The 17,644-nt window shown below is 45.5% G+C and overlaps 1 protein-coding gene across 1 annotated transcript; it reads right to left on the reverse strand.

Annotated features, from left to right (window-relative positions):
* Positions 1–5,569: 5,569 nt before the first annotated feature.
* On the reverse strand, positions 5,570–17,638 carry MTURN (maturin, neural progenitor differentiation regulator homolog). The gene is made up of 3 exons (XM_010712913.3): positions 17,540–17,638; positions 13,097–13,219; positions 5,570–8,161 (listed from the first exon to the last, which is right to left on the reverse strand). The coding sequence occupies exons 1-3, from the start codon at positions 17,609–17,611 to the stop codon at positions 8,051–8,053; spliced, it is 306 nt and encodes a 101-aa protein (XP_010711215.1). The 5' UTR covers positions 17,612–17,638; the 3' UTR covers positions 5,570–8,050.
* Positions 17,639–17,644: the final 6 nt, after the last annotated feature.

A 17,644-nucleotide genomic window follows, 5' to 3' on the forward strand; every position in this document is an offset into this window, starting at 1 on the left:
TCTCCCTAGTTTTCCTTTTGCTATTAACATACTTGAAGAAGCCTTTTTTATTATCCTTTATCACTTTAGCCAGATTCAATTCCAGACGGGCTTTAGCCTTCCTCGTCGCATCCCTGCAGGCCCTGACTACATTCCTATATTCTTCCCAAGTGATCAGACCCTTTTTCCACATTTCATGGACCTTCTTCTTTCCTTTGAGCTTGCGCATGAGCTCCTTGCTCATCCACAAAGGTCTCCTGCCACCTTTTCCCGATTTCTTGTTCACAGGGATACAGAATAATGGGGTACAGAATAATGTAGCACAGGGAGTGACTGCCTGTGATCATGTTGTTTGAATGGGTTAGTTTGGCTCCCTTCCAGGGTTGCTTCAAGCCCAGATGCTGAGAAGGTTCCAGAGAAACACAGCTCCATCCTCTGACCTGGGCAGGAGTGACAGTAAAACAAGAACCCATGTGAGGTAGACTGGGAGCAGCTCAACACAAAATGTAGCAAAGCCTCTGCAGCACTGGGGCACAGGGGGACCCATACCAAACACAGCTGCAGTACAGCTTACACTTGTGTGACACTGATCTTGATGCCAGCAGTCACAAAATCTCCCCAGACACTGGCTGGTGATAACAAGACAGAAGGCTTTGCTACAGATACATGTGCTCATACCTTCTCCCTGGAAGGATGGGATAGAAACACAGAATAGAATCATAGAATCATTAAGGTTGGAAAAGACTACTAAGACCATCTAGTCCAATGGCCAACCTGTCCCCACCATGCCCACTAACTACGTCCCTCAGTGCCACATCCCTTGGACACCTCCAGGGATGGTGACTGCACCACCTCCTTGGCCACACAGCTCAGGCTACAGCTTCCCACAACTCTTCTCCAGTCCTCCACAGGTGGAAAGGAAGAAGCTGATACACCTGTTCCACAATTTAAAGAAAAGCAAAGCCTGGAGCTATTCTGCCTCATGAAAGAAAAAGTCACCCAACCACACAACTTGCAGTTCTCACAGTGGGTATGCAGGGAAACTGGGTTAGACAAGGCAATAATCTCCAGGAGCCATAAATTCATCAAGCACTGGCCTTTAAACATCAGCTCAAAGCCTTTTGCTTACATCCTTTTGTGAATGGGGCTTGTTGTTAAAGCACACTTCTCCCAGTGCTGAGTGTTGATATCCTAATTAATAGCGAGGAGACTATTTATTACTCTTTATTTCAAAACCAGTGAAACACTTTGGTTGAATGTTTTCTCAGCTGCAGTCCCAGGCGGGATGGGTTCCACCAGCACTGGGTGGTGCAGACACCAGCTCCCATGCCAGCACCCATCTGCAGGCCAGGGGCAAAGCTGCTTTTATCATCACTGTAACGCTCAGGTGGACTGAAAATTTAGGCTCTGCTGCCCTCTAGGGGCCTACTATAAAACCCCAAAGAGTAAAGCCTTGATTGATGATCCTTTGGAGCTTCCGGACAGTGTCAGGGAGACTTTTACTTAACATAGCTGACATCCACTTCTGGGCGCTTCACCACTGCTGTAATTAGAGTCATAATTACCGAGTCTTTAAGGTCGGAAAAGACTACTGGTATTCCCTAGTCCAACCGCCAACACACCCCCACCATGCCCACTGACCACGTCCCTCGGTGCCACATCCACTCAGTTCTTCAACATCTCCAGGAATTATTCAAGTCTGGCCCAAATGCTTCTTCTTCCACTGCATTATTACAGCCATAATACCTTGGGAAAAGTGCACAAACAAGGCAAAGTTACTGTAGAGAGGAATAACCTGGTATTATCATATAATTGCTGCTCTTATTTCAGCACAAGAGATGCACCTGGGAGCTTGAACAATTGTTTGCTTTCTCCCACTGCATCCAGTATGGCTAGTAAAAGATATTATATCCTTTTCTACAAATCTTGCTTCAGTTTTGTCTTCACAGTAACAGAACTTCTGAGTCAAGAGCACAGACGCACACACCGATGCACCAGAAATAAAGCTCAATGTGCTTTTTTATTGTGTTTCATCACACACTGAGCGAGTGGTGGAAGCATGAATCTTTTCACAGAGAAGAGGGATGGTGAAAATGTGGAGTAAGGTAGTGTTAATTCTAAAACAGCACACCAACCTGCTAAGGAGGGGTAACTGCAATTCCCAACTGGTTCTGCTTGGTGACAGCTCTGCTGGGAGAGAGTAGGCCAGAGTTACAGAGGCAACACAGACCTCCATTGGATTTGTTCTCCTTGAGACAGAGCCAAAACATGGCAAAGCCCTGGGGCAGCCTGCTTTCTTAACTGAGGAAGGAGATCTGGAGCACGGACAGACCTGTGTATGGAGCAGCATGCCCCGGCTCAGCCGCCATCTTGTGTGGGGTCCCTGGCCTCAGAGAAGGGCCCATTGTCCCACAGCTGAGGACTACATGAGCAGGGTGCTGCCATCCAAACTCATAAAGGTGACTGCAGCTTCTGAAAAGTGAGAAGTCTATCCAGCCGACCTGATCAGGCGGTGGGTTCCCAGCAGCTGCGGACAGGCTGGGTTCATCACCTCTTCCATAGGAGCAGCTTTATATGTAAGAAGAGTAGCAGAGCCCAACCACTGCCTCAGCCACACTAAGGTGTCCCTCAAGAGGCTGTGAGTCCCGTGCTGCCAGGATTGTTCACCATGAGAAGGGAGCCGGCCAGTAGGCACTCTACCAGCAGGGGCCTTGGAGCTACCAATAAGGGCTCTGGATGTACCACAGGACAGATCATGGCCACAGTCCTCCCACAGAGCACTCACACCACGTAAAGGGCCAAGAATGCAAGGCAAAGTGCTAAGTTAAAGCACTCGCTCTTCGGCTGAAAATGCTCTTCAACCCACAGACAAGAGACTCGTGACAAAAGGAAACAACTGGCAGCATTCCTTCCACTAAATCAGAGTGAGAAGATGTCAAAGTGACAATTAAAATGGCAGTGTTTAAAAAAAAAAGAGGCAAATGAGTTGAACATAACTTCCTATTTTCATTTCAATGTCGTTACATGTCTGTTAATTAGAACAGATGTCTCCCTAATCTGTGCAAAACAAAAGAGGACCTGGGAAATCTGAAACACTCGCTCATCTGCAAATATTACCACTAATTCCCATGTTCTGACAGCAAATCTTTTGCACTAAATGGAAGGACCTGGTAGTTTAGGATCCTGTCTTGCAGAGCAGTGCTTACTCTGCAATACCCAAAGCTCAGATGCAATCATTTTCTCCTCCTTACACCTGCAAACACCAGGTGTATCCCGAGAAACAAGCCTCTCCTCCTCTTCTCCACACACACTTTAGCTACACTTTACCCCACCAGGACCCCTGTTTAGTTTATTTTGCTCACAGAGAAAAGAATCCATCAGTCACTAGCATTTGGTAAGCTCTTTAATGGCAAGCCTATGGTGTAACTACACTGTTGGATTTGACACCTTGGTGGTGGGAGAGGAAGGAGGAAGTGAAGAATAGACAGGGCTCCACTGGAGGCTCACACCTGATAAAGCATTGAACAAAAGGGCAACACTCTTTGGCAATGCATTTGACAGCTTTGAAGTCCCAAAGAGACAGAGATCTTCCAGTCAGAAAAACAAATGGTGGCAAGCACACCAACGACAGTCTTTGCATGGTGTGGTCTAACATTATTTCTGCTTAACATGTTGAGCTCTGATTGATCCCCACATCATTATAGGAAAACTCAACAACAAAAAGATATTAATGACTAAAATCTGGGGCTGTCATTTCCACTGCCACCCCAAAGATCAAAGCAGACGTCCTTTATACACAATGCTACTGCAGATCTCTGCCTACAGGAGCAGCAGCATGTCAGTGCAAAAAAAAAATTTTCAGAGTTGGATGTATTTTACATGAAACAAGACAGCTTTGTTGTAGTCAGTAGTAGCTCATTTGAAGACTGTTTCTTCAGACAAAGGAACACCCTCTTTGTTAATCTGAGCATTTGTGACCAGGCTGGGATGGACAGCACTCTGTTACATAGCTTTGCAGAAATCGGGGTTTGTGGTAACACAGATGTGTCTTCAGGTATTTTCTTCCTTAAAAAAAGCCCTTAGCTCTGAGGGAAAAAAAAGCCATGCCCAGAGCTTGTAAATGATAATTTGGCACACTGAAGGAGTGACTGAAGTTAAGTGAGCAGGTTTCATTCTGCAACAGTGTGCTCCTGCCACAGACATCACATACCAACAATGCAACCAAGACTCAGAATTTCAGAAAAATCCTGAGGTGAGAGATTCTGGCCTTCAAACATTTCCTGTCAGAGATACAGACTGCAGCCAGAGAGACCTCACTTTCTGGATGCCCAGCCAGGACAGCTTTAAGGGGGCCTGATTTTCAAAAGGTAGATTAGTTAGGTAGGCATCAGTCTCACATCCTTGTGAAAGGGGTCTTCTTCACCCTCTTTGGCTGCTTTGTCTTTTGTGGATGTGGGAAATTCTGATGATTGAGCGGTAGTGATGTGGGGTAATGATGGATATGAGGAAAGGATGTACATGAGGGAAGGATGGATCAAGTGTTAACCTTGCCTTCCCCAACTGACGCTGATCACGAGCTGGGTCCCTGTGAAAGATCAAAAGACAAGCTCAAAAAGGCTGGTGACTTGTCCCATATGGCATCTTTCCAGGGCAACACCCATACTGTCATTGCAGTCAATATTCCTGTCACAGTCTCATGTCCCAGCTTCCAGTGGAGAAAAGGCCAGTCACTTGCTAAGCAGCCTTGCAGGAACATCTGCTGCCCCCAGCCACCATCTCACCCAGCATACCTTACACATGACTCTGCACCAAAAAGCAGCAGCAGTCATATGGTCAGGTTGCCAATGCAGAACCAGCTCAGGCTGCTCACCTCCCAAGGAGCATTTTTACGAGCAGGCACCTTTGAAAGGCACTAAACAGAGGAACCAGCCCAGGGCAGCAGAGCTGAAGAAGCCTACCATAAGGCCATCATGTTCAGGTGTGTGTTACTCCCCACATCTCTGTGAAGAGATAGTTTGCCAGTGTTTTTTCTCAATGCATCATTAGCAAATCCTGTTAAGAGTTTTTTATTGCATACTTCATAAAGCAGCTTCCTGCCCATTGCTCTGACCTACTCACACAACACCACAAATTATAAAGCTACAGAAGAAGGCCTTTTAGTTTGCCTTTTATCCACTCCTTCTTCCCTCGTTGACTCAATTGGGCAGGATGCTAGCAGAAACAAATGTCTGTGCTCAGAAATGCCCAGAGCAGTTTTTACATGCACTGCAGAGGTTCAATAAGCAGATACCTTGCAGGTGGTTGAGGTGGTCTCCAAATCCTGGCATCTCCCCAAAGGGTCCTTTTCCTCCTCTCACTGAATTTCACAGAGGCCCAACTGCTGAAATTCACCCAAAGCTCAGGGCAGTAGCAGAGCCCTAAGCCCACATTTTCTTACTGAGTCCCCACACCTGCAAGCGTTTGCACATGTATTCACAGGTGCAGCCTCTCACTCTGGCAGCCCAGCCAGGGCCATGCTGTCTTCGGTGAGTTACTGAATGGCTACCAACCCCAAAATGTAGAGGACTGAAGAACAAATAAAACACAAATAAAACATGTAAATACTTTGTGATACAATGAAGCATTAGGTAAGTATGGAACACGTAACATGTTCATACAGAAATGTATTTGGTCAAAGGAAGCAATCAATATTTTTTGATAAAATACATTCTATATTAATGCTCATTCACATTTAATACACACGTCACTTAAGTTTTCTGTGTATAAAATTCCAGTTTATTGTTAGTGTTGCCTGGCAGTGCTTCAGTACAGCAGTGAGGCTGCACACTCTGCTCCCAGCAGCATGAGGGGAGACACAAGTGTGCAGCTCTCTGCAGGGCTGAGCTCATGCAGCCTCCAGAGTTGCATTTGAACACAATCTTGCTGGCCGTAGTGAGAGCCTTGCAGAACAGCCCCCATCTACCAAGCACTTGCACTCTGGTGGAGAGATCACTCCAATGGCACATGGCATTCCAGAAAAAGTGAGTTAGTGAATGCTGAAAATAATATATCTACATGATTTACAGCTTTATGTTTGCATACATCCATATTAATGTTCAACCGCTCATTAACAATTCAATCAATAGTTTGTGCTACTGTAAATTACATCTTGCTTGGCACTGCAGCAGAGGGAAGCCAGCCCCAAAAGATCCATTTGTACGAGCCGTAACCAAAGCAATGGATGCTACAAAGAGAAAGCTTCTCCTGAAGCAAGGTTATGACATCTTTTTTCATGGGGAGGAACAAAAACTTAGGGACCTAAAGCAGGGATGGAACCCACTGTTCTTACACTTTATAACTGTAAGCAAAAAGCCTATTGCTGCTGCACAGTGTTAAACAATGAACTGCCACAGTTCTCACGTCACTAGTCCATAGAAAATGTGTTGCAACTACCATGTTTATGCCTGCATGCCAGAAGAATGTACAAGGTTTCATTAAGCTCTGTTTCTCTTCCATTCTTTTTTATATTCTTAAACCTGAACTTTGAAAGCATTGCAGACACTTCTGTACGTAATCGGGTACCGCACACCATCCTGGTTATGGAAGATCTTTGCCTCAGGCTGGAAAAAACAAGGTGCTCTGCACCTCTGAACCCATCATCAGAAATGTAAATCCCCAAGAAAACTTCCTCTCTTAAGTAATCTTGAAAAATAAAAGTCTTTTAAAAGTCTATGGAAAAGGAGATGTTGCTACCAACGGGGTTTTCAAAATGGTGAGAGCTGTTTCTGGGAATTGTCCTATCATTCTCTTTGCTCACTTTTTGTTTGTATAAAGCTAATTCTTATAAAAGGGCTTTCGAAGTGTGTGACCTTCATTTTGCCATTTAAAAAGAAACTGGAAGAAAGGAATAAATTCAGAAACACTACGTTCAGCCACAGAAAACAGATGTCTTACAACAGCATCACTCTGCTTCTTATATTTTCAGTACAAAAGGCATGTAAATAAAGAGACCCTGCATCTTCACAGTCTGGCACTCATTGGAGCCACTTAAACCTATGCAAAGTAGGTATAAGATACAAGGGGGCCTCCTGCTTGGGTAGTATTTTAGCTCCTCTTGTCAGAGGTGGAAATGCCCAGATTAACTCAAAGGCCCAGAGGGAGGAAAAGGTCCAGCATAATGTTACAAGCTGGTTTATACACTTATGGCTTCCTAGTTAAGTTGCACTTCAGTTGGCGACACTGCAAGATTTGTGTAGTAATTTATCGACGTTTTAAAAATAGTGAAGCTTACAGTCAGTTTTCATGCAGACATGGGATATGCAATGGCTGTCTGTAATTGATTGAATTTGTACAAAAACAGTATTTGGCTTGGGTTAAATGGTGTGAGAGTACCCAGGTTCGTTTTGATATGTACTGTCAATACCAGAGCTCTAATTGCTTCCGGTTATGAATCCAATCACTTGTAAACTCAGGTGTCAGTAAAATGACATTAACAGGTCCGACTCAAATACCTCCTGGACTTCTCACTCTCCATCGTTTTAGCTGAGCCACCACGTGCATTTCTGCAACACTGATCACTATTAAACTAGTGTTTTTCAGGAGAAACTTCTCAAAGTATGGTGCTCTGTCTGGTAGAGAGCCACAAACCACAGCCTTTGAACTAAAGAGAAAAGTGCTGGTTGCATCTACTCTCTGCACCAATTTCCCCGAGAGGTGACGCGCAAGGAGTGCTCAGCACGCCGGCCCTGCAGTCCCTACATTCAAGGCAACCCTACATTCATGTCAGTGAACGTTACTCTCAAACACAAATCAAGGAGACAGTCAGCAACAAAACTACTTCTAGACTGGTAATGGCAGAATACTACCAAGACAACTCCATAAAAACTCCACTGAAGCAGGAGCAAAATTCAGGTCACTTCTTAGCAAAGCCCATCACAGATTGTTATTATTTTTTTTAAATAAACATTTCATAAAACTTGTATCCTGGGAGCCAGATATCCCCATGTGATGCGCTAAATCGAACAGGCTAACGTGGGACTATCTGACCCCACCTGGTGCCACGGGATTCCCAATTTTACAGCTCCTCTGAAAATTACTGCTGACTGACACCCATTTGTTGGTGATCCGCTTCTGGTTCCTCTTCTTCCATATCTGCATTATATTCTTCAAACGCATCATCATCAACATCTGGAAGCCCAAGTAGCTGCAAAGAAGAGAAAATACGGTGTAATAGTCAATTACCCACTCATGTTTCACTGCACATCTTCCCACAATACCTAGATGCCACTTCTTAGAAATCTCAAATCCTAGAATAACAGCGTTACGTAACTATCTCGACTCTCTTTTTCTCCCTCATGCGACGACAGAGAAAGATTTAAAAATGCATCCTTATAGCAAATTAAGTGCACAGAGACCAGAAGATAAATAAAACCAAAGCAAAGCTCATTCAAAGAGCTCTGCCTTTTTCCCTGTGGTCATATCACAATTTTTGAGTGTTTAGACTTGGCAGTGGCTTAAATTCAGAACAAACTATGATCATACTGTAACAGTATTAATTTGATTTAAGATTGTGTTCAGTAGCCATCCAAATGCCAAAAAAGAAAAGAACCCACGTGCAGAACTGGCAGTGTCCCTAAACCCTGAGGATCCCGCCACGTTAAGTGCTTCTCTTAAACTCTTCATTCCATTACAGCAGACGAAGACTTGCATGCTGGGTGAAGCAATCTCCGTAAGAAATACTGTGTATTCAACTCAAAGTTGCCCAAATCCCTTTATATTTTGACCAGGGAAGATCAGCTAGCTCAAATTTAATTTTCAGTGTCTGGATGCCTCCATCTGACGGCTCGCATTTCTGCAATGGCATTTATTTGCCACAGGAAAAGGAGCAAATAGAAGTGCTTGAACTTTTCCCCTCCCCTCCAAAAGGCTGCCAAGCCAACAGAAGTCAGGAAGACAGATGAACCAAATAATAAGCAAACTAATGTATCTGTTCTGGAAATCTCATATTGGAATCCTACACTACCAGCTGTTAAAAACCTCAAAGCAAAATCGTGTGCCAGGCATTATTTGGAATAGTACGTATTCAGCTTGCCAGGGCTGGAAGAGCAGCACAGACACGTGCAACACCCTGTTTGGAGTGTGACACAGCTGTTGTCTCTCAAAAGAGACAAAACCTGGAAAAATCAAGACAGTGATGCTTGCTTGGTGGTAATATGAAAATGAGAAGGTGGTGGACGAGGCAGATGTTTAGCTTAATTCTGATTTAGATTTAGTCCACGATCATCATTCTAAATTATTCGGAGGATACAAAGCCAACACACAGAATTAGCCTCTGGGTCCATCCATTCTTCAACGTCACTGTGAGAAAGCCATTTTTTCAGTTGCAGGGCTTCTTGGCATTGAAATGGAAGGAGAATTTGCTGACTAACCCCCCCTCCTTCGCATTTTAAAAATGCCTGCAGAGATACCCCAGTGTTCTTGCTTTCTGAGCAGAACAAACAGTAAATACTCCTATGCACACCTATTTTTCACATCTTATGTTAGCTGCATAACGTGAATGTGAAACTATGTGGTTCATTTTCAGGATGTGGGGGTTTTTCTTTCATTTTGAAGCTAAAATTAAAACACTTTTTCAAATGGAAAAGCGAGGCCTCTACACTTTTTTTTTAATCTGTCAGAATTATTTTCGCTCAACTGATTTGGTGCATTCAAATTAGATTTGTGTGTGGCACTGCTCTGTTTACATCAGCCAGCAGAAAGAGCTTTGATCACATTTTTTGCCCAGCTCCAGTTATAATTCCTCCCTGATTTGCAGGGAAATGAGCACAGGAGTGAGAGCCTCATCTTGATGTTATGGAAGCCTTTCAGGTATGCAAAATTAGCACAAAACCCCCCAGCATACATAAGGAGAACCAAAAGGACATGCATAAGCCTCCAGGTCTGTTTGTCAGGCATCCCCCCTCCTTCAGCTTTTGGGACATACAGCTCTCCTCTCCCTGGCGTGGCAAACATCAAGGGTGATATCACCCACCTTAAGCAGGTTTTACAAAGGAAGATGAGAAACGTGGTGTGAGCTGTGATTTGCTTCTGGTCTGTATTTGCTACATGGCAGTCTGGAAAGGACTTCAATGGAGAGCAAAAACAAGGAGGAAAGAGGTAGGCAAAAGGAACAAAGCTGGCAGGTAGGGGAATGCGTGGGGAGGAGGACAGGGAGGGTGGTGAGGAGAGAAGGAGAACAACAGCCAGCAGCAGCACAGCATGAACTACAGCTACTTATTCCTACTGGCTGAACTACCCACTTGCTGGGTACTTTTTGGAAGTAAAGGGGAAGTAAGCAGGACGTGTGAACTCAAGAACTCAGGCTAAGTGGCTTTTACACAGCAGACTCCTCACCTTGGACTCAGGCTTTTAGATCAAAGGTAAGCACAATCCAGGAGTCCAGCAATTTGCTGCTAAGTTTTATGACTCACATTTTGGTCCTCTGCAAACTCTTGAAGTTGGTGCCGTTTCCCTCAGGCATTTTTTTATTTCTATGTCCTTCTTAACTCTTTCAAAGTGCCCTAATACAAATAACCTAGTAGCTTTTACATCTCAGACTCATGAAACAAGCAATACTTCCTACCAGAAGCTGACATGCAAACACATTGTAAAACAACCCAGGTAGATGACAGAGCTTTAGCACACCACGTGATGCTGTATAGAGGTGATGTGCTTCAGTTGTAGCTCAGTGTGATGGGATTCCACGTGGAGATATTTAGAAACATGGACACCTCTGTCTGATCCTTTGACTTCCTGCTTAAGACTTTTAAAAACTGCCTGATCGTCTTGGATGTCTATCTGGAAACACACTGAGGAGCCTCTCAAACTCCAAACTCCACAAATCTGCTCCCATCTCAGCCTCTCAGACTGAGTACCCAAAATCATGGGGTGCTTCAGAAAAGCATGATCTGATTTTCAGCTTTCTCTACACTGCTGTTTTTTTAAACTGAAATCGACCAGACTTTCCTCTTACAGTGAGCTTTGCTTGGATACTGGGGAAGAAACATCCTGTAAATGCACCATTACCTCCATGCTCACAGCAAGGCTATTTCATTAACAAAACAGATCTGGCATAGAAAGGACAGAGGATGGAGGGAAGGAGTGCCAAGGATATCATTTCCCAGTACTGATTGGTTTCATTCTGATAAAGGCATGAAGGTGTACAATAGCTGTTTCCATATATCTATAATACCACACTTCACTTTTTAAGTGAATCGTGGTTGTGTGTGTCTGCTATTTTTAATAATTACAGTAAGGGAAAAACATCAGTTTCTCATTAGACTTGTCAACACACAGCCATACACTGAATGGTAAAACCAGTTCCGTTACACTGATGCAAACCTCTCAGTAACTCAGTGAAAGGAGAATCTCATAAACATCTTTGTGGTACATCCCAGAGATAATGAAGAGGTACTTGGCTGCAGTCTGCTAGAGGGCTCTGGTAATGGAGGGTGTTCTTGAGTAGATGAAAGCACAGTGAAATTCAACAGACAGCAAGCAATGCTAGAAAAAAATCAAATTATAACTAAAAGAGTTTTTGGACAAAAGTATAACTAATCATCAGAAGGAAAACTGCCCACTAGCGTTACACTCACTAAGTCACCAGAAGTCTTCACATCAAGACTGGATGTCTTGGTAAAGATGTGTTCCTACTGCTTGTGAGCTTGGCTATAGGAATCACTGAGTAAAAGCTAACGAAGCACCCAGACTAAACAAGCATCGTGGTTCCCTCAGCTTTGAACCTTTTTATCCCAAAGTGCAGCTTAATGCAGTTTGACTGAAGCCAATTTCTCAGCAGCTTAAGCTACACTGAAATAAATGTGGTTTAAAATGAAGTAACTGATCTGTACCAATTTAATTAAGTCCTCTTGAAGTCCTCTTTAGTTAAAATGATGCAAGTATCTCCTCAAAGACACAGCTTTCCTGAGTGGAAGAAAACAACCATGAAAATAACCAAGAGCTAAATATTGTCCTGGGAAGAATATTTATATTTTTCTATGTTTTCACAATTACAAACAGCTGTACTGAAGGTTCAGATTTCCAGTCCTTTCTAAGAAAAGTGTGCATCTGTTCTATTTATTTCCAGTCTCTCAAGGATTAAAATCATGCTTTCATGTCAACCAGCTGTGGCTTTCCATGACAATACAAGGGTGTAACATGGGGAGGTCCCATGTCTTCCTAACACCACTCCCTCTCGCTCTAAACACTAAGGGTAAATTTTCAGTCTTTGTGATTAGCCAGTCAGAAAAACCAAGGAGGGAAAGCTGTCAGCATGTTGAGTTTCTGATCAGCTTTGCCATGGACATCAAGTGAAACATGGGCCTGGCAACGAAGCTCCACCCTCCTTTGCACCAGCCCAGATGCTCATCCCAAATCACGTCAAAATCAGTGAGTTACCAGCAGTCAAGTTTCAATTATTGTATTTAATTATTAAATTTACTGTAATTATTGTATCTAAGCAACCCTTTCCAAAAGAGAGGCTATGCAAGAGGAGGGTTTGGGGAAAAAAAATGAAGCACAGTGGCCAGCCCAACAGTCACCTCACCCTGACAAAATCCAGGCATCTACCCAAATCCTGGCGTTAGAAAAGGACAGAGAAGGCTGAGTAGCAGCAAACCAGCCAAACATAAGCCTCCTTCCCACAAAACCCAGCTTCTGCTTCAGCTTCTTCCCAAGCACAGAACAGAATCATGGAGTCATTAAGGCTGGAGAAGACCTCTAAGGTCATCTAGTTCAACCATCGGCCCATCACTACCATATCACTAAACCACATCCCTCAGTGCCACATCCACACGGTTCTTGAACACCTCCAAGAATGGCAACTCCACCACCTCCCTGGGCAGCCTGTGCCACTGCATCACCACTCTTTCTCAGAAGAAATCTTTCCTAATGTCCAACCTGAACCTCTCCGGCATGACTTAAGGCCATTCCCTCTCATGCTAAGATCTGCAACTGTCTGATAGAGGCTGACATGCTAACACCCCAGCGCCTGAGAGAAGTAAGCTGCTGCAGGAGGGAAGTGTCTTTGCTCCATCCAGTGCAGCCTATTGACAGTCACAGACAAACTGACAACACTTGGCAGTAAAACAGAGGCACTTACAGGTCTGAAGGATTTGAAGACTTTTTCCAGTATTTCATGGAGTGTCTTTTTCCCACAGGAAGAGATGTAATCCTGCGCGAGCTGCAGAAAAGGTAAGCAGTCCTCACTCTCACTCCAGACGTGCTAAAAGCCAACAGCAACACAAGAAAGAGGCATTAACAAGGGCCCACACTGGCTTCTCCACAGGTTTTTAAAAGGTGATGGATCATAAATAGCCAAAGTACACCTAGCCCCCAAGTTCAGACCTGCACTGGGGGCTGGATCAGAAGCCAGGCTTCTGGGGAGGAACTTTGATTTTATTAACAGCAAGAAATGGAAGGCAGGGAAATCCACCTGGGAGAGAAAATCCCTTATGACTGTGTTGGCAGCAAAGGGTACATCCCTTGCATGCACACGCATTTTACAAGCAGAGTTTTTTTCTTTGGTACTAACCCTCTTTAGACCTAGAAGTCACATTGGGTGTTCTCTTCTCATGCATAACCTGCTGCTGAATCTTCTCTTAGAAATCTGTTCCCCCTAGGCCTTGGGAGCCACATTTAAACCATTTGGGATATTCCTCTCCTCTTGCTCCTGCTTGAGAGGGGCCAGCTCCCCAGCCTGGCTTTGTGAAGCCTCTCCTAAAAAATGCTGCTGCTTCTGCTGCTCTGAGGCTGTTTGAAATGGAGAGCTGAAGGATGGAAGCACTCTGACAACGCTGCTCTTTGCGCACGAGTGTGGCTCACAGCACAATTTAATGTGCGCTCTTAAAGACCTTTACTCTGAAGTCTTGGTGCACAGGACTATCTTACAAAGAGAAGTGTAATACTGCAAGAATTGTTGGAGACACTTAGACCTCTATTTCTGCATGGCAATTCTTTTCCCCAAAGTGCTATGCAGCATTTTACTGTGCTATAAACAGCAGGTTATGCTTCAGTGGGGACAGGAGAGGGTTTCTCTGAAGCTTAACTAATGCTCAGAGAAAGGGCAAGAACCACACACATTCATCCACAATGCAGGGCATGCGTGCTGCCTCCCTGCTCAGCAGTGAGCCAGGGATGCAGTTTTCCATTTGCCTAACGAAAACACTGCTTAACATCACTGAAGTTGTGTCTTTAAGGCACAAGCAGCAATTGCCTCACTACTGACCTCACTCAACCTGCATAGCCGCAGCGAAATGGTATGCTAAGAAAAATCCCTGTCTTACAGAGTAGGTTCCACTTGTTCCAGGCACCCAGAGTTATCTCTTGGCAGTCTGGCAGCCCTCAGAAACACATAGCACAGGTCTCACCATACCCCATGCCATTTCACAGCCACGGGCTTTGCGGTCCTACAAGCATACAGCAGCTCCTGTTTCAAAAAAAAAGTCTGGCTTTGGGATTGTTATGGCCTAAAAAGGCAGGAAGTACACTAAATGGACTCAAATGAACCCTTTTAAAAATACCAATGAGCTCTTTTCCAAATCACAACACTGTAACAACAGCCTGGAGATTTTGGAGGTCTGGCTCACAGTTTTTAATGTTCAAGCAGTAACCTTTTTATTACTTCTAATCTTTGTGCCAAATGTAAGGCCTGAATGTTACAGGTCAGCAGTTTGTGTCTTGTGCTAAACTGCTGTAATTGTTTATTTGTATTTAATGATCATGACTTTTAGCATCCTGGTTCTTGTTTAAATTGTGGCTTCTTTCAGCTATGAGATCTACGCAGAGGGACTTCCATATCCACAAAAATCAGGCTTTGCCCTTTTATAACTAATAGCTAGTTTGCTTCCCAGGGAAAGCTGATCACATGTCATCCTACCATGTTTTTTTACAAATCTTTTTCACTTTGTAGCCTCCACATTTCAGTCTCCAGCAGGAATGTGCCAGCAGCAGCAGAGAAAAAGATGATGGAGCACGAGGTGAAAACCTAAGCAATCCATCATTCAGCCTTTGAAGAGACATACGTATGATATCACAAGGCAACAAGCAAGTAAGGCTTCCACCAATTTCCATGCCAGCAGACTTAAAACTGTGGCTCTGGCAACACAGATACACTGAAACCTCTCACCTACCATCAGGTGAGATGGAAAATATGGAAAATTACGGAAAATATTGAGATTCGTGACCTCTGCTCTAAAACATTCACAGGAAATCTTGCAACGAAGTGGCTTAATTTTTTATTTGCTTGATTGGTTACTTTGAATATCAGCAATAACAAGGTGGCAAAACAAATGTCAAGAGTGTAAGGAATAGCTCCTCAACCCTCACTCACATTGGTTATGGCAATGCAAGTCCAATTAATTTTCTGAGAAAACCATGAACCTCAGGAGCTAAACTGTTCATAGTTCAGCTGTCCAAAAGGCTGATTTGGTGAGTTTTAGCATCCAGGAGGCGCTGACAGAGCCTGTGAACTCCTAAACGGGTCACCTGCACCCTAGCATGCTGAAAGATCCAGCCCAGAGACACCTTTTCAAGGATATTAAAATCATACGATCCTCGTGATCTCAGATTTTATACAAGACCCCGTTTTTATCTCCCAGATTGCTTCTTGGCAACCTTTCCCTGTCTTTTTCCTCCTCTCTTTTAAACTCAGCATGCTCATAATTTCCTCCTCGCAAGTGAGTTATCATGGACTTCACTGGCACCTCCTACGTAGTTTTTTAAGTCACATTATTATGAAATGAGGACATAAAGAAAGAGAACAAGAATACCAGGCACCAGATGCTGATTAAATGTAAGGCTCCTTTGTCAGACCTGTAAGACTAAAACATCACAAAGTCTACCACTGGTTCTATTTCCTTTCTCTGTGATGCTCTTCCATCTTACCAGAGCCATGCAACTCAAGGGGCTCAGGTGCAAGTAAGAATCAGTCCCATGGCCCACATTAAATCTCCTTAAAATAAAGCTCAGCTTCTAATTGCATGTAGAAAGCAAACATATTTTGAAGCATGAAAAATAGGATAGGATAGGAAAGGGTAGGGTAGGACAGAGCTGCAGAAAGGCAGCAAACCAAGACAGCTGAGCTGGGAGCATAACTGAAGGCCCACAGTGCTCTCAAAGCAGAAATGATGGCACTGGTGAACGATGCTGGTGAACCACCTCATCAGCAGTTCTTAATTGCATTAAGGAGACATCATCAACAGGAAAAGAATTAAGCATTCTATCTATCTGCCTACCTGGAAAGTCTTGTTAGTAGGAAAAGTACCTTGAGTGGTAATGCCATAAAACAGAAATGTAGCCCTTCTGCTTGGTTTTGGCTTCAGATGGGGAGTCCTTCCCAACCAGCCCAGTCCTGCTGCCAGACTCATGCAAAGCCTCAAGTTCTTTACCAAGAGAATGGTGAGGTGCTGGAACAGGCTGCCCAGAGAGGTTGTGGATGCTCCGTCCCTGGAGGTTTTCAAGGCCAGATTGGATGGGGCCCTGTGCAGCCTGGTCTAGTATTAAATGGGGATGTTGGAGGCCCTGCATGTGGCAAGGAGGTTGGAGATTCATGATCCTTGAGGTCCCTTCCAACCCTGGCTATTCTGTGATTCAGTGATGGCCCAGCACTGCCCCTACTGCAGGTGGGCACTGGTCACACTTGTGCTGCCCTGGCACAGGGGTCCCGCATGTCTCTGGGCAGAAGCAGAGCTCATCCTGGGTCGCTTCCCTCAGGATCCAGCACAACGTGGCCAGCACACATCCTGCTCACCGGGACCTGCACTCCCAGGGGTGTTGCTTGGTTGCTCTTTGTCTCATTGACCCGGCCTCAAATCCCTCTCCGCTCACCTGCCGGGTTGGGAATTTGTCAGTATTTCCCAAGCACGACAAGAGGTGGAAGTTGCTGCAGAAAGAGCACGAGCTGCAGCTCCAACGCCGTACCGGGAGCTATCGGATCCGCAGCCCTTCAACTGCACCCAACGGGCGCTCCACACCAGCGAGCGAGGAGCCGGAGTCGGACCCGACGTTCCTTAAGGTTCCCTTCACAACTCGGGATATTCTACGACCGCGTGACACCCTCAGCGACGAGGAGAATCTCCCCACGGGGTCGGGGGCCGGGATCGGACACCCCGGCACCACAACTCGCTGCCCAACTCGGCGGGGCCCGGCAGGAGGGGCCGCACCTGCCCGGGGCGCAGCAGGGACGGCCCTGCTGTCATCCCGACTCCATTTTATCCCTGCCCATTCTCCATTTGCCACACGGCCCCGCGAGCCCCCAGTCAAACCCGGGCGGCGCGGCGGAAGCTTTCGGAGAAGGGGGGCTGAGGAGCGGTGTTCGTGGGGGGGCATCGCGCGCCGTGCCCCCGGGGGCCGAGGGGAGCCGTGGGGGCTGTCCGTGCCCTGCCCGCCCCGCACCGGCCAACGACTCCATCTTGCAGCTTTCGGCGCTCGCACGGAGGGCTCCCCCGGCCCGCAGCCCCCCGGACCTTCCCCCGAGGCCGGAGCCCCCCGGGCACGGCTCTAACACCTCCTTCCTCCCCCCCCACACTATCCCGCGGTCACTCACGAAATTGTCGCCGCAGGCGGCCTCCGGGCACAGCACGTAGAAGGAGACGCCGGGCTCGGCGTAGAAGTCCATGCGGCGCTCCGTCTCCTCGGCGGCGATGAGCTG

Source organism: Meleagris gallopavo, chromosome 6 (assembly GCF_000146605.3).
Source record: "Meleagris gallopavo isolate NT-WF06-2002-E0010 breed Aviagen turkey brand Nicholas breeding stock chromosome 6, Turkey_5.1, whole genome shotgun sequence".
NCBI classification, from domain to species: Eukaryota; Metazoa; Chordata; class Aves; order Galliformes; family Phasianidae; genus Meleagris; species Meleagris gallopavo.

What these genes read in the sequence shown, in the direction of transcription:
- MTURN (XM_010712913.3), bottom strand. Translation starts at nt 17,611, where the DNA reads ATGGACTTCTACGCCGAGCCCGGCGTCTCCTTCTACGTGCTGTGCCCG. An exon ending in CCGCCTGCGGCGACAATTTC is followed by an intron (nt 13,220 to 17,539) that starts GTGAGTGACCGC and finishes GTTGGCTTTTAG; the next exon opens with CACGTCTGGAGTGAGAGTGA. An exon ending in TCTTCAAATCCTTCAGACCT is followed by an intron (nt 8,162 to 13,096) that starts GTAAGTGCCTCT and finishes TCTTCTTTGCAG; the next exon opens with CTACTTGGGCTTCCAGATGT.